General features: G+C 36.7%; 1 protein-coding gene across 3 annotated transcripts in view; it reads left to right on the top strand.

The window, feature by feature from the left end:
• The window catches only part of LOC124723002 (DNA fragmentation factor subunit beta), a 148,960-nt gene that overhangs the window by 110,375 nt on the left and 22,659 nt on the right, over positions 1 to 15,926 (top strand). For all 3 annotated transcript variants that reach the window (XR_007006477.1, XM_047248178.1, XM_047248177.1), the window contains exon 4: positions 9,714 to 9,926. Coding sequence is in view for 2 of the 3 variants with exons in the window: in XM_047248178.1 (XP_047104134.1) it covers positions 9,714 to 9,926 (213 nt within the window). In the remaining variant the exon portion in view is untranslated. The remainder of the gene's footprint in view (positions 1 to 9,713; positions 9,927 to 15,926) is intronic.

Below are 15,926 nucleotides of genomic sequence, written 5' to 3'. Positions count from 1 at the left end.
CCTTTTCTGTGTAAGTAACGTGTCTATGGAGAGTCATCTACCTATAATATATACTATTAATTGAAGCCAATTCTTTTTGTAAATATCTAATACTCTTGCATAATGAATTCAGCTTGTTCTTCAGGAGGATTATTTTTCTCCTGAAAGAATTGGGTGTGTGATCAGCATTTTGTGGAGTAGAGCTTGTAGAGATAATTAATTACGTGTTGTTTCTTTTTTGTGGAGGTGCTCTCTGCACACTGTTGTGCAGAGATGTATGTGTTTTGTATGCACAAACATTATTCTGAGGTTTTCTTTATGTTATTATTGACCACATATTTTACTATTTGTGTTATGTTTAGTTTTGTAAATATATTATTGAAGCTACAGTCAAATGAAAAACGTAGCTCCATTCACTGCTCATTCTGATGATGCTGGTCATGTGGTTGAGAATGTCAGTTCAGTAGAGAACTTCATTCAGATGAAAAATAGTTTGCTTGAAGTTGATGATCTGTCTCTATGGCATGTAAGTGGTGATAAAATATTTTTACACACCTCCTTATTTTGAAAGTTATATATTTCACTGTCTCAGGTTGCCAAAAAGCAACTGGGACTTTACTTGAAAGTGTCTACTTCACCAAGAAGAATTGCCCACTTAGCATGGTCATGATAATTAGTCAAGATGCGATGGCACAGAGGGGTCTCAGAAACCTAAGACATGGCAAACGGATAGTTAATTGAAATAGAAGGTTCCAGAATTCAACATACAGCAGCATACTTCTTCAAGCACATCAGGTCAGTCATGAAGTATCTTGAATGATACCGAATAAATTATTATGCAATATGGCACAAAAATGCTGCTGGAGAAGGAAAAAAGCAAGCTAAGATTTTCATAAAGTTACACTGAAGACATTCAGGTCTTTGAACACAACTGTTGGAGCTTTACCTCTATTATTCTAAAGCACTTGCCAGGTGTAAAATTCTTTTAGTAATGTTTAGTTTTGTGTTTTCCTGTTGCTTATTATTGTATGACATCCTTGTTTATATGTGGGGCAGTTTACTTTTTTGTATGACTTTTGTAAAGACTTACTAAATCCCCGTAAGTTTAGCAAAAGGCATTTAACCCCAGATTCCTGAATCCGACATACATCACTAAAATCAATTTTTTTTTTTTTTTTTTTTTTTTTATACTGTGAGTGGTAGCATTGAGGTAGTCAAGAATAGAAAACCCTATTGCATGACTACAGATAGATTAGAATTCCCATAGCTTTATTTCTAGTTATTATCTCACCCTCCCCCCCCCCCCTCCCTTTTTCTCTGTCTCATTCTTTCACTCTTCCTTCCTTCCTTCCTTCATCTGTACCTCTGTCTTTCTTCATCCTATGTCTTTTCCTTGTCTCTTTATCTTCTGCTGATTTTGCTATATGCATTGCTCCTCTGTCAGATTCATTGACAGCTTTCGCACACAATCGTGGTGTACTTTGGATGATTGTACACACTGCTCTCAACATAGCCTATGTTACATCACTCTGAGCTAGGTGCCTTTAAGACACTCAGCTAATATTTAGATAAAACAAGATCCAATCACGTTTCTGGCAATCATCATGTAGATTTTCCATAACTTCTCGAAGTTATCTCACTTAAATATAAGAACTGTTCCTTAAATGAGTCTATTAGCTATTTTCTTCCATGTTCTTCTGTTTTGACCTAATGCTCTGTCTCTAAATGCCATTAACTTAAATAGGACATAAAACTTTAACTAGCTGGCCTCTACAGAGCAATGCAGTTTCGTAGTCAAATGTTTTAAAATACAAGTTGAAAATCATTTTTAAACCTGGTCAGGCAAATACGGAATTGGTTCTTTATGTAAACACTTGATTATTTTCATCCAAAATTACTCATCAGGACTGGGGGCGTGCTTCATCTGTTATTGATCTCTTTGTTGAGAGGAAGCAAAATAATAAGAAAACAAGAAGGACCATCTGCACACATTTTTGTGCTGTTAGATGTTGAAGCTTTTTTTTTTTAATTCACCTATTTGCACTTCTCATGTCTTTCTTACAGTAATCATAATCTCCCTCAAGGGACCAAGATTTCAGTTATGCATCTAGTCTGTGGCATATCTTATACTTTTTAGTCTGTCTTCACTCTTTAAGTTATTACATTAATAATTCTCCTGTCATCTCCCCTTGTCAATTGATTGTCACACATTTAACATGACCATTAGCATGGGTTTTCAATTTTTTCCTGCTGTTGATGTGTATTCATCTCTGCATTATGTATGCAGTGTTTAAGTGAAAATGAAATTCATTTTCATCTGTGTTGTTTCATGGTAATCTGTTGTACGTAAAAGCAAAACTAACCTACAACACTAGTCCTGTTCATCATGTTTACTGTAAGTGCAATGGTTTTTTAATACCAGTAGTTAGATACTTAAATTGCCTCTAAGCACTTCTTAGTGTCATTGGCCAGAAAGAGAGTAACTGCATGTACTGTGTGTGTATCTCATTGAGAAGCATTCTTCCAAACTGCTGCAGAAGGGTACTGCAACTGCCTATGTTGCAAATGGTAACATGTTCTAGGATGGTGATGTTGTTCTTACATAAATACATTCCTAGGATTATGTGATCAAGGAGTCAGGATCAAGAGATTTTTATGTTAATAATCACAACTGAACACACTTGATTTTATCTTGATGTGTGTTAATTCCAAGATCATTCTTTCATTTGGGTTTATCACTCATTATGTTGTTTTCACAGAGTGAGTACCATGCATCCCTTTCCATTAACATCTGAGCCAGCAGCCCATCTTCAGTCAACACAGAAGTGGCTTGTGTGGATTTGTGTACCTTGGCATTCCTTATATATTTGAAGAAATACTTCAGAGCCATTATCACATTACATATTTATTTTGAACGGAACACAGGTTTCAACAGCACTTATCTGTCATCTTCGGATCTGCAACAAGACATACACACACATTGCATTCGTAAACATATTTTCTGTGTCAAGGTAGAAATGAAATATATAAGTATAATAGTTTACATAATGTTAACATAACTCATCTTTTTCAAAATTATGCCATATATTTTGACAATGTTTAAAAATTTAAATAGCTTGGAAATGCAAGCTCTACCAGCAAACAGATCACAACCAATCAGTATGTCATCCACTAAAGTAGTAACATCAGTGTACAATCAGAACATCCTGACATAACATTTCAACTTGTGTAATATAATTATCCAATGAACAATCTCTAAGACTATATGTTACTTAATGTGTATATGACATCATACAACTTGTAAATTTCATTTTTCTTTATATGATATTATGATAGCACTTGACATGACTCTCATGTTTCCTCTTTTATCTGTATATTTATGTTTAAAACTTCCAAACTTCACAGCTAAAAACCTCTTTTAAAAATGAGACAGTCCAAATACGACATGAAAATTTCCTTGTTGATAAGTAGTGTCAGAGATTTTCGGACTAATAGATAAACGAGACAACATGAGATTAACGTAAAATCCTATGGTAAGATCATATTAAGAAAAAAGTTTTTACATACTGTATGATGCCATCTAGGTATTACGTGACAAGTAGTCTTGGAGGTTGTTCATTGTCAGTGAAGTGTTATGGCAGGATGTTGTGATTGTACACTGATGTTACTGCTTTAGTGGTTTGTGATTTTGTGATGCAAGGTAGCATAATAAAAAATGATGATGTCTCACTTAAATAACATATGCAAAAATGGGTGAATTGTCGAGAACAAGAGGCTTTAGAAATAAAACGAAGAAATCATGAGAATAAAAATTTGCCTCCCTTATACTATAGTAGTAATTTTTTTTTAATTTATACAGAACTTGCAATGTGCAGTGACAAATACATGTAAAAAATTAAAAAACTTTATTGGATTGCTTTTAGATAAGTATGACGTACATAACAGCATAAAATTTTTTAGCAGTGTATTACTTAAATAATGATATTGCTCCTTTATGAAAACTTGTATATTGAAATCTATTACGACTGTACAATCTTTATGGAACATGTGTAATTTTCTTTAACTCTAGATGTGGAGTGTTTTTAATCACTGTACAAATTTCTAATAAACAAATTGTGTAATTATTTAATTTAAATGCAAACAGTAACATCTATTACCATGCTGCCATGTAGTGGACATAAGAGGTAGTTTTTCTGTCACAATCCCCAACTCATTGGACCTTCAGACAAGCATGTGTGTGGTCGATTGTGATCGGTGAAAGTTGCAGGACAACATGTTTGTAAATACTATTTTTGTTAATGATATGCTGATTGGTTGCGATATGCTGATTGGTTGCGATTTACCACCAGGTAGAGCTTGCATTTCTGAATTATTTAAATTTTTCTACAGTGTCAAAATATTTGGCATAATTTTGGAAAAGAGGAGTTGTGTTAACAGTATGTAAAATATTATACTTATCTACTGGCATAGAAAATATGTTTACAAATGCAGTGTGTGTGTGTGTGTGTGTGTGTGTGTGTGTGTGTGTTGTATTATATTATATTGTATTGTATTGTATTGCAGATCCAAAGATGACAGCAAAATGCTGTTGAAACTGGTCATCAATTCAAAATAAATATTTAAAGTGATCTTGGTTCTGAAGTATGTCTTCAACTGTTGTGATCTGTAGATCACTCCTTGATCAGATATGTAATATATTCTGCGTCTGTTACTTTCCGTATGTTGTAATTTATGTGCCGAGTAGATTCACCTGCGATTTATTATAGAAGTTAAAAAAAATAATGAACTTCCATTTTTCTTCTAAAGATTTAATAACAGTTTTAGAAAGAAACAGAAATCTTTAATTTGTGGAATTAGTCCATCCCCAGAAGACAGTGAAAGAAATTGAAGGAGAGAGCAGGTATTAGAGCTAAGGGTCTAATAGGAAAGGAAGGTCATACCTGGCAAGGGAGACAGAGAGACTTACATTCATATAGTCACACAGTGTCTTGCAAATGACAAGACCTACAAAGTCCTGGGAAGTCAGTGAGACACTGATGAGAGGTCAAAGATGGTCATTGATAGTAGAATGTGGGGGAGGGGGGCATGAAAAAGCAGTAATTAAATACAATTCTAACTTTCACAATTCTCCTCTGTTGCAGTGTGATCCGTGCTTCTGTTCCTTTCTTCATGTTCTTTTCTCCTTCTCTATTATTTCCTCGTTTACAGTACTGCCCTACTTTTTTCAAATTTCTACTTTCTTCTCCTCCTTCCCATCCCATCTTTATCTATATTCTGTCCTCTTTTTGTGTTGTTTTCAGCTTCACTAAGGCTGTTTGCCCTTCCTCTGCTAGATTATTCCTGTATGGTATGGCATATTTGCCAGATAGGATTGACGGAGAACATCGAAAAAGTTGAAAGGAGGCAGTTCATTTTGTATCATCATCATGTAGGGGAGAGAGATCACAGGTATGATACACATATTGATGTGGAAATCATTAAAACAAAGGCGTTTTCCATTGCAGTGAGATCTTTCCATGAAATTTCAGTCACCAACATTCTCCTCCAAATATGAAAATATTTTGTTGACTCTCACCTACATAGGGAGAAACAGTCATTGTAATAAAACAAGAGGTCAACAGGAAGATTTAAGTGTCCATTTTTCCTGTGCGCTGTTTGAGAGTGGAATAATAGAGAACTAGAGTGAAATTGGTTTGCCAAACCCTCTGTTCGGCACTTCAGTATGAATTGCAGAGCAGTCATGTAGATGTAGACGTAGGTGTAGAATTTCTCTGGATTTCAGGTGTCAAACTGTTGGACTTCTCTTTGCATGTGAAGTGTCATATAAATGTCTTTTACCTTTTCTGTCAAATACTCATAATTCTTTTGTTGTAGTTGTCTGTTAAATTAGCACACTCCTACATCTGTCTTTATTATGTTTAGTTGTGCTTGTGGCTCTGCTCTTTGCTTGTACAATTATGATTACTTGTATTGTCCATTGTAAGACAGCAGTGTGAGTAAAAAATAGATACGCTAAGAAACTGCCCATTAACTTATGTGGATCCTCTTCATAGAACCTTTTCTGTTTCATTTTCAACATTTCTCTCTTTAACTCCTTCTCTCATTGTGTTTATTATTGTGTCAAACTACATGTTTTATTTCAGATTTATTGACAGGAACATAAAGAACATTATCATATTACTTGAGACACACACACACACACACACACACACACACACACACACACAAACACACACACACAGAGAGAGAGAGAGAGAGAGAGAGAGAGAGAGAGAGAGAGAGAGAGGGGGGGGGGGGTCATGAGGTAGTAAGCATTCTTTGAGTGTTATGATGGAAATGAAAGGTTTTAGCACTGTTACATGGTGAAAGATTTGTCAGCATCATTCGACACAGTTGATGTTGTTAGTGAAGGTGAGTTCAAGGATAGAGAACTCATATGTGCCAACTGATTCAGTACTGTGAAGCTCTTAACCATCAATTACAACAGTGATCAACCCAAGAACATATTCTTGATGACTGTGGATCTCTTGCTTGAAGTTAGTGCCCCCAACTTACACTTCTAGGGACTATTTTACCTCCATAATACTATACAGAGTGTTTCTGTAAGAACATGCAAAAAAGTAACAGGACATAGAGAATGCTCCACTGAACAATTTTAATTAGAGAACCTGGGGTCAGAAAAGCCAGCTTAAGGAGATTTGGAAATAAATTTGCCTATTGCTTTGTCTAGCATTATTGTTTTCTAGCTTATTTACAACTAACATGCATACAAGTTTACATGTACTGTGCTGTTAACTTACATGTACATTCTTTATTTCCTGCAAGGAAAGAAGGACGACGCTCCTGATTACTGGGATGTAATGTTGCAGGTTTTGTTTACTTTATTTGTCCATATGATGGCTTTATTATACTGTATTTACATTGTCCCCTTTACTGTTTGTGAGAGTATGTGGATATAACATGATGGTGTACCACCTCACTTCAGTGTGGACGTCCGCAGTCATCTCAATGCTGTTTTTCCTGGATGCTGGATTGGAAGTGGAGGTCCTATTCCATGGCTTGCAAGGTTACCTGACCCACATCCACTTCATTATTTCCTATGTGTATGAGACCCCGGTGGATATGGAGATGGAATTAGTTGCCAGAATTGTAGCTACCTGTGATGGGATTTGTACACACCAGGGGTATTTGTCAGGATCTTGTTTGCCAATGTCGTGCTTGCACAGAGGTTGATGGCCATCAATTTCAGCACATTTTGTAAGATACAGTACAAATGGTATGTTTATTGTGTCAGTGATGGTATTTGCAGTTAACTGTAACTAACATAAATAAAATAGTACAAAGTAATGAGATTTTATTCCTATCTCCTCAGGCTGACTTCTCTGACCCCAGGTTCCCTACCTCTAATTCTTCAGCGGAGCATCCTCTATGTGTTGTTAAATTTTTACATGCTCTTACAGAAACACCATGAATACAGTGGGTTGCTATTGCCACTAAGCCATAAAGTAGAGCTGTGTGTCCTCATGAAATGTAATAATTGTAGTTTCCCTTTCTTTTCAGATGTTCTGCTGTACCAACATGGCATGGCCATGTTAATGATTTTTAAAGCCTGTATCAGTCTATTACACGGACTATGGTCGCTGCAACTACTGAATGGCTACTGCCTCTACAGAATCTGTATACACTATCTGGTCAAAAGTATAGACACCTATTAGGGGGCATTAATAAGGGATGTGTCCACCCTTCACCTTTATGAGTGCTTGAACTGTTCTGGGGACATATTCAGTGAATGTCTGAATATCTGGGGAGGAGTGGCAACCTATTCTTTCACAAGAGCCAAAACCAGAGAAGGCAGTGATGTAGAATGCCATAGTGTGGGGCAATATTGGTGTTCTAACTCATCTAAAATGTGTTTCATTGGTTTCATGTCAGATCTCTGGCCAGGTCAATCATTTCCAGTATTGTAACAGTTCACAATCTATTGCTTCACAGATGCTGTGTTATGACAGGATGCACTGTCATGCTTATACAAACAGTCATCTTGTTCAAACTGTTCCACTACTGTAAACAGTATACAATTGTGTAAAATGTGTTAATATCCTTCCACACTTAGCATTTTCTTAAGCACATTAAGGGAACCATACTCATAACAATTGAACCCCCCCCCCCCCCCCCCCCAATACTGTACCATCACCTTCTCTGCACTTCACTGACAGCACTACGCATGATGATGGGTAACATTCTCCAGGCATTTACCAAACCCAAACTCTTCCATCGGACTACCACAGGTTACATCATGATTCATCACTCCAAATCACTTTTTTGCAGTTGTCGACTGTTCAATGGCATCAATTTTTATACCATCTCAAGTGCCCCTTTAGCATTGACTACAGATGTGTGTGGCTTATGTGGAGCTGCTGGACCATTGTACTCCATTCTTTTTAATACCCTACACACAGTCATTGTGCTAGCTGGGCTGCTCATAGCACTTTGGAACTCTCAAGCAATTCCTTCAACTGATATGCGATCTTTTACATCCACCCTCTGCAATACTTGACAGCCCCAGTCAGTTAGCATGTGAGATCTGCCTCATTCTGGTTTAGTTTTGTTTTGTTCTTCACATTTCCGCTTCACAGTCACATCATCAACAGTGGACTTGAGCTTCTGTAGAAGAGTTGAAATGTCCCTGATGGATTTGTTACTCAGGTGGCATCCAATGAGTACTCCACTTTGGAAGTCACTGAGCCTTCCTGACTGACCCAGTCTGCTGTTACTGCTTCTCCAATCACATCACAATACTCACCATCTCCTTTTACACTGGCAGGTCTGCCTCTTGTGCCACCTAGTGGTAAATTCCACATTACATTGGGATGTCCAGATACTTTTGATCAGACAGTGTACTAGTTCGGTATCTCCACTCTCTCTCTCTCTCTCTCTCTCTCTCTCTCTCTCTCTCTCTCTCTCTCTCTCATTTCTTTGGTTGTGGTTGTACCTGCAGTACTGCTGTCTATATCACTGAGGTGAAAAAAGTGGATGTCAGACTAGTTTCTGCACAATCTCATATTATAGTTTGATTAATGATAATCATTTTCTGATTTGGAAGTATAATTCTGCAATGAATATTTAAAAACAAAAATTACTACACATGGAGGCTTAATCATTCCATGAGTTTTAGATATGTAATATTTTTTATTACTTTATACTTCTAACTTTTGCTTTATATTACTGTAAATAATAAATGTACTAAATTTCATCCCAGCAAAATAGTTACAGTTTCAATCTGATGATTATTGACAGTATGATCAGTGGCAAACTTGTAGTGCTGACCAGGACTTCCTGGTAAAGTAAGAACATGTATCATACTTGCTTGTAGAAAGCCATTTCTGCTAATTAATATTGTCATCTGGAATATGGCAACATGTTCACAATTCTGGAATTTTCATTTAAATTACCAAAAAATTGATACATACATATATCATTATTCCTGTTAATTTTATTCAAATAATACCTAATTCAATCAGAAAAAATCAGACATCATAAATTCATATAACATTCATTCAGACTAGTTGGAATTGAATTTGGGAAAGTTATTTTATTTGCTACTGTATACACAAGAAAGTGTGAGTTTACATTTGTATCGACGTTGAACCAATGATTCTATATATTAAGTTCCTATGTGTTTCATAGGTTTATAGAAAAAAGAGATCATAACTTGTGCCACCACTGTGTTACAGGGGCAGAGCTACTGTACAGTGCATTGAAGATGGTAAATATTGAGTTATTACAAGTAGGTGACTTAGCAGAGCAGTTCTTGTCAGAAAACCTTAAGGAAAAAATGCATATCCTGACATCAGCTGTCGAAAAAGCCAGAAAAATGAAGACCGCAAAAGAACGAAAGGAGAAAGTGGTGAAAAGTCATCGAAAAGATGACCCTGATTGGTTCGTAGGTGGGTAATAACTGAATGTCAGGGTATCTGATTGACTCTCTATAATTTCTTATTCCTTCTTATGCTTACCTAGTCAAATATGGTGAGTTGAGTGTTTCATATTAATTTCATTTCAAATTGGCTTCAAACTGTATACCAAATGGTGTTTATTTTGCTGAGGCAAATTCCCTGTGTGAATAAGAAATGCTAATTTCTTCTAGCGTAAATTAATTTGTTATAAACAGCATTGTGACTGTCTGCTTATGAAAGAATATTAGTATTTTTATTTGAATTCACATGTCATTTTGCTGTAGTTATTGCAGACAGATTGTAAAGAAATGTCAAATCCTTTGTTTCACTGTAATCCAAAGTCTTTGTGATAATTAGATGCACCAAATCTTAAAGTCAGAAGATAAATATCTTTAGTAAAACACTGCTGCTTGTAAATTATTTTTTGGATACTTACTACATTAGATAGATTATAACAAGCACAATAGAACATATACATGGTGCTTGAAACCTACATACAGGCATTTTTTCTTGGGAATGGTGCATCAGATCTTTTCTTGGCTAAAATGAGTTCTAGACAAATCAGTAAGGGTGAACAGAGTGGTGAACTTTACTTCATGTCAAAGCTACTGCAATATGGAAAAAATAAAGTATTTTCAGAATCTCGGGTGGGAAGATAGGAAAAATTAGTGCAATTGAAAAGAGCCCTCAAAACTGATAATTTGTTATTAAAAAAGTAGTTTGGTATTTCATGTCATTTTGGATATATTACCAATAATAAATACCAAAAGGAGGAAAAAGAATTTCAGTACCCTTCTTAATAGAAGATAATATGAAAATCAGTTCCCAAATGTTGTTTCAAATGAACCAGTGCGTCAGATGTTAATAAAGAGTATGCTGCAGGAAACTAAATGTTCATTTGAATTTGCTGCTTTGACATCATTTGATCAGGATCTGAAAACATTTTTGAACAGAGTGTAAAGGATGAGCCAGACAATAAGGGATTTTACTTTATTATATGAGCCTCCAACCAGTAACTTCATTTCTCCATTACGGCCAAGCCACGGCCGGCACTGTTAGCTGCCTGTAAATTCTTTCGTCCCACGGTCTAGTAACAGGAAGTCAGCACCGAGAAAGGGCACCTTGTTCACGTGCCTCTCTCGTGTGCTGACGAGGTAACGCCGCCCCAGGCGTCGCTTAGCAGGCAACGCTCTGGAAAGTTCCATGCCGCCCGCACGGTTTGCTCGGTCCTGACCAATCAGGGCGGAGGAAGCCGCGTGGTGCGTCGAACATACCCGGCCACCCGTCGCCGGGCTCGCTCTCTTGTATTCTTGCTCACCCGCGAGTCGGATGCGCGTCCTGTAGCACTGAACATCTCCTGCTTCTCCCGGTGCTACGGCACTGTGGACTTAGTTTTGGCAGACGACCACTTTTGGTAGCTTCGCGAACAATGTTCGCCAAATTGTAAGCTCTGGCTCACCCTCACCTCCCTAGGCCTATGTAGCCCCTTTTCATCATGCTTTAGCCAATAAATGGCCTTTCACTAAAATTTACACTATTATTCCATAACGCCCACCGCCAGCCCATACCCGCCATCCTGTACAAGAGCTAACCTTTGAAGATTGATTCATTTTTATTTAGTCTTCTAAAATTACATTTTGTATAAAGATTGTACTCTAATGTAGGACAAGTCAATGAATACAATATTATATGGGCAAAAAGAGAAGAAAAACAAGCAATACCCTAAACAATATAAATACAAGCTACACAATATTGCATTCAAGGTGCAAAAAAGAAGCAACAGTATTGCCAACAATATACATATGAGATACACAATATTATGTACATTGGCATACAAATTACATCATTTACAATATAATACATCTTTTACAAATGTTATAGATCTATAAATTCATTTAAATTATTTACAGTATTGTTTATAAGGGATTGTTTCACTTTTTTCTTGAATACGTGATGGTTGTCAATATAATTTTTTATATTCACTGTGAGCTTATTGTAAATTGTTATTTCAGCCTGGATAACTCCTTTTTGTATTATATTGAGAGTAGCTGAGCCTTTGTAAAGGCTTTGCTTCTGTCATATGTTATTATTGTAAATACCATAGTTCGCTTGGAAAAGTTTTTTTGTCGTTGTTTACAAATATCATCAATAAGTAGGGCGTACTGACTTGCAAGTGTCAGTATCCCAAGTGTCTTGAATAGGTGCCTACAGGGTGTCTGATTTGGAACACCACAGGTGAACCTCACAGCTTGGTTTTGTATTTTAAAAACATTTTCCCCTTTTTGAAGCATTTCCCCAGAATATCACCCCATTGGAAATCAGAGTGTGGAAATATGCAAAATACGACAGAATTATTGTTCCTCTGTCTCTATGTTATATAATTAATATGGCAAAATTAATGTGTCATAGTATATTGGTGGCAGTCAGAGAATAATACTTGTAAAAAGTATTGTTTAAATTTTGTAGTATCTGATGAGTGCCATCAACATTTAAGAAACTGTCACAGTTATATGTTATCCACATTTCTAGTAGTGTTGGCAAAGCTCAGTGGGAATTGTGTGACTGATCCTCTGCTAAACAGGTATTTACATTTTCATTTCAACCCCAAAGCAAATGTGGATCTCTGTACTGTAAAAGAATTGGTATCACCATTCCCAAACATATTAAACTTCAGCCATTCCCCAACAACTAAAATATGGCCTACATCTACATCTACATCTACATGGTTACTCTGCAATTCACACTTAAGTGCCTGACAGAGGGTTCATCGAACCATTTTCATACTACTTCTCTACCATTTCACTCTCGAATGGCACATGGGAAAAAGGAACACCAAAATCTTTCTGTTCGAGCTCTGATTTCTGTTATTTTATTATGATGATCATTTCTCCCTATGTAGGTGGGTGTCAACAAAATATTTTCACATTCAGAAGAGAAAGTTGTTGATTGAAATTTCGTAAATAGATCTTGCCCCAAAGAAAACCGCCTTTGTTTCAGTGACTGCCACCCCAACTTGTGTATCATGTTAGTGAGACTCTCACCCCTGTTGTACGATAACACAAAACGAGCTGCCCTTCTTTGCACTTTTTCTATGTCCCCCGTCAATCCTACCTGGTAAGGATTCCATACCGCGCAGCAGTATTCCAGCAGAGGACAGACAAATGTAATGTAGGCTGTCTCTTTAGTGGGTTTGTCACATCTTGTAAGTGTTCTGCCAACAAAGCACAGTCTTTTTTTCGGCTTCCCCACAATATTATCCATGTGGTCTTTCCAATTTAAGTTGCTTGTAACTGTAATTCCTAGGTATTTAGTCAAATTGACAGCCCTTAGATGTGTGCGATTTATCGTATACCCAAAATTGTTCGGATTTCTTTCAGTACCCATGTGGATGACCTCACACTTTTCTTCGTTTAGTGCCAATTGCCACTTTTTGCACCATACAGATATTCTCTCTAGATCATTTTGTAATTGGAACTGATCATCTGATGATTTTACTAGACAGTAAATTACAGTGCCATCTGCAAACAATCTAATGGGGCTGCTCAGATTATCACCTAAATCATTTGTACAAATCAGGAACAGCAGAGGGCCTATGACACTACATTGTGGGACACCAGATATCACTTCTGTTCTGCTCGATGATTTACCGTCTATCACTATGAACTGTGACCTCTCTGAGAGGAAATCACGAATCCAGTCACACAACTGAGAGGATACTCCATATGCACGCAATTTGATTAATAGTCACTTATGAGGAATGGTATAAAAAACCTTCTGGAAATCTAGAAATATGGAATTGATCTGAGATCCCTTGTTGACAGCACTAATTACTTAATGGGAAATAGAGAGCTAACTGTGTTGCACAAGAATGATATTTTCTGAATCCGTGTTGGTTATGTATCAATAATTCATTTTCTTCAACGTGATTCATAATGTTCGAGTACAGTATATGCTCCAAAGTCCTACTGCAAATTGAGGCCAGTGATATGGGTCCGTAATTCAATGGGTTACTCCTATTTCCTTTCTTGAATATTGGTGTGACCTGTGCTATTTTTCAGTCTTTAGGAACAGACCTTTCGTCAAGTGAGTGGTTGTATATGATTGCTAAGAAAGGCGTTGTTGTGTCTGTATACTTTGAAAGGAACCTGATTGGTATACCATCTGGACCGGAACACTTGCCTTTCTTAAGTGATTTGAGTTGTTCTGCCGCAACACCTAAGATATCTACTTTTATGTCACTGATGCTAACAGCTGTTCTGGTTTCGAATTCTGGAATATTTACTTCATCTTATTTCGTGAAGGAATTACGGAAAACTGTATTTAGTAACTCTGTTTTAGTGGCACCATCATTGGTAACATTTCCATCGCTATTGCGCAGTGACGGTATTGACTGTCTTTTGCCACTGGTGTACTTTACATATGACCAGAATCTCTCTGAGTTTTCTACCATATTTTGAGACAATGTTTCATTGTGGAAACTATTAAAAACATCTCGCTTTGGCGTCCGCACTAAATTTCGAGCTTCCATGAAACTTTGCCAGTCTTGGGGATTTTCTGTTCTTATGAATTTGGCATGCTTTTTTCGTTGCTTCTGCAACAGTGTTCTGACGTGTTTTGTGTACCATGGTGGATCAGTCCTGTCTCTTACTAACTTATGCGGTATGAATCTATCTACTGCTGTCGATACTGTATCTTTGAATTCGAGCCATCTCTGGTGTGGCAAAGGAATGTTGTCTATGTTATGGACTTCTTGATGTGCTTTACTAAATGAAATGTTATATTTAAAATACAATGGACAGTCAAATGAATATGATACAGATAGAGAAATAGTAAGTGAACTGTTCATTATTTCAAAAGTAATCACTGCAATTGCTAATATACTGATCCTACTGTGGGACAAGATGGTAAATGCCTTCATGGAAAAATGTTAGGATTGCCTATGGAACCATGATTGTATCCGGCAAATCAACAGCCACAAATATCTTTCTTCGGGGCTCCAAAAATGTGGAAATTGCATGGAGAGAGAGATAGGGAATTAACAGAGGCTGTCTAAGCGCCTCCACCTGAAACATCTGCTGTCGTGTCAGGTTAATAAAAGGTGTCTATACAAGATATTACATGACACTTAATATTTTTAATTTTTTTGTGGGGGTTGGGGAAATTATCCACTTACTACATCCAAAAATTCATCTAATGAGTAGGAGGAGTTGTCATTAAGAAATTCTTTTAATTTCCTTTTAAATGCTGTATGGCTATCTGTCAGACTTTTGATGCTATTAGGTAAGTGACCAAAGACTTTTGTGGCACCAAAATTTACCCCCTTCTGAGCCAAAGTTAGATTTAACCTTGAGTAATGAATATCATCCTTTCTTCTAGTGTTGTTGCCATGTACACTGCTATTACTTTTGAATTCGTTTGAATTGTTAATAACAAATTTCATAAGTGAATAAATATATCATGAGGGTACAGTGAAGATTTCTAGTTCTTTAAATGAGTGTCTGTGGGATGATCTCGGATGAGCTCCAGCACTTATTCTGATTACACGCTTTTGTGCAATGAACACTCTTTTACTCAATGATGAGTTACCCCAGAATATGATGCCATACGAAAGCAGAAATAAAAATAAGTGTGTTAGGCTAATTTACTCAGATGTATATCGCCAAAATTTGCAATGACCCTAGTAGCATAAGTCGCTGAACTCAAATGTTTCAGCAGATCCTCAGTGTGTTTTTTCCAGTTCAACCCCTCGTCAATGCATACACCTAGAAATTATGAATATTCTACCTTATTTACCGATTTCTGATCGAAGTCTATATTTATTAATGGGGTCATTCCATTTACTGCGTGGAACTGTACATACTGTGTTTTGTCAAAGTTTAATGAGAGCCCATTTGCAGAGAACCACTTAATGATTTCCTGAAAAACATCGTTTACAATTTCACCAGTTAATTCTTGTCTGTTGGGTGTGATAGCTATACTTGAATTATCGGC

This window comes from Schistocerca piceifrons, chromosome X (genome assembly GCF_021461385.2).
Source record: "Schistocerca piceifrons isolate TAMUIC-IGC-003096 chromosome X, iqSchPice1.1, whole genome shotgun sequence".
NCBI classification, from domain to species: Eukaryota; Metazoa; Arthropoda; class Insecta; order Orthoptera; family Acrididae; genus Schistocerca; species Schistocerca piceifrons.
This window is presented reverse-complemented; position numbering and strand designations above follow the sequence as displayed.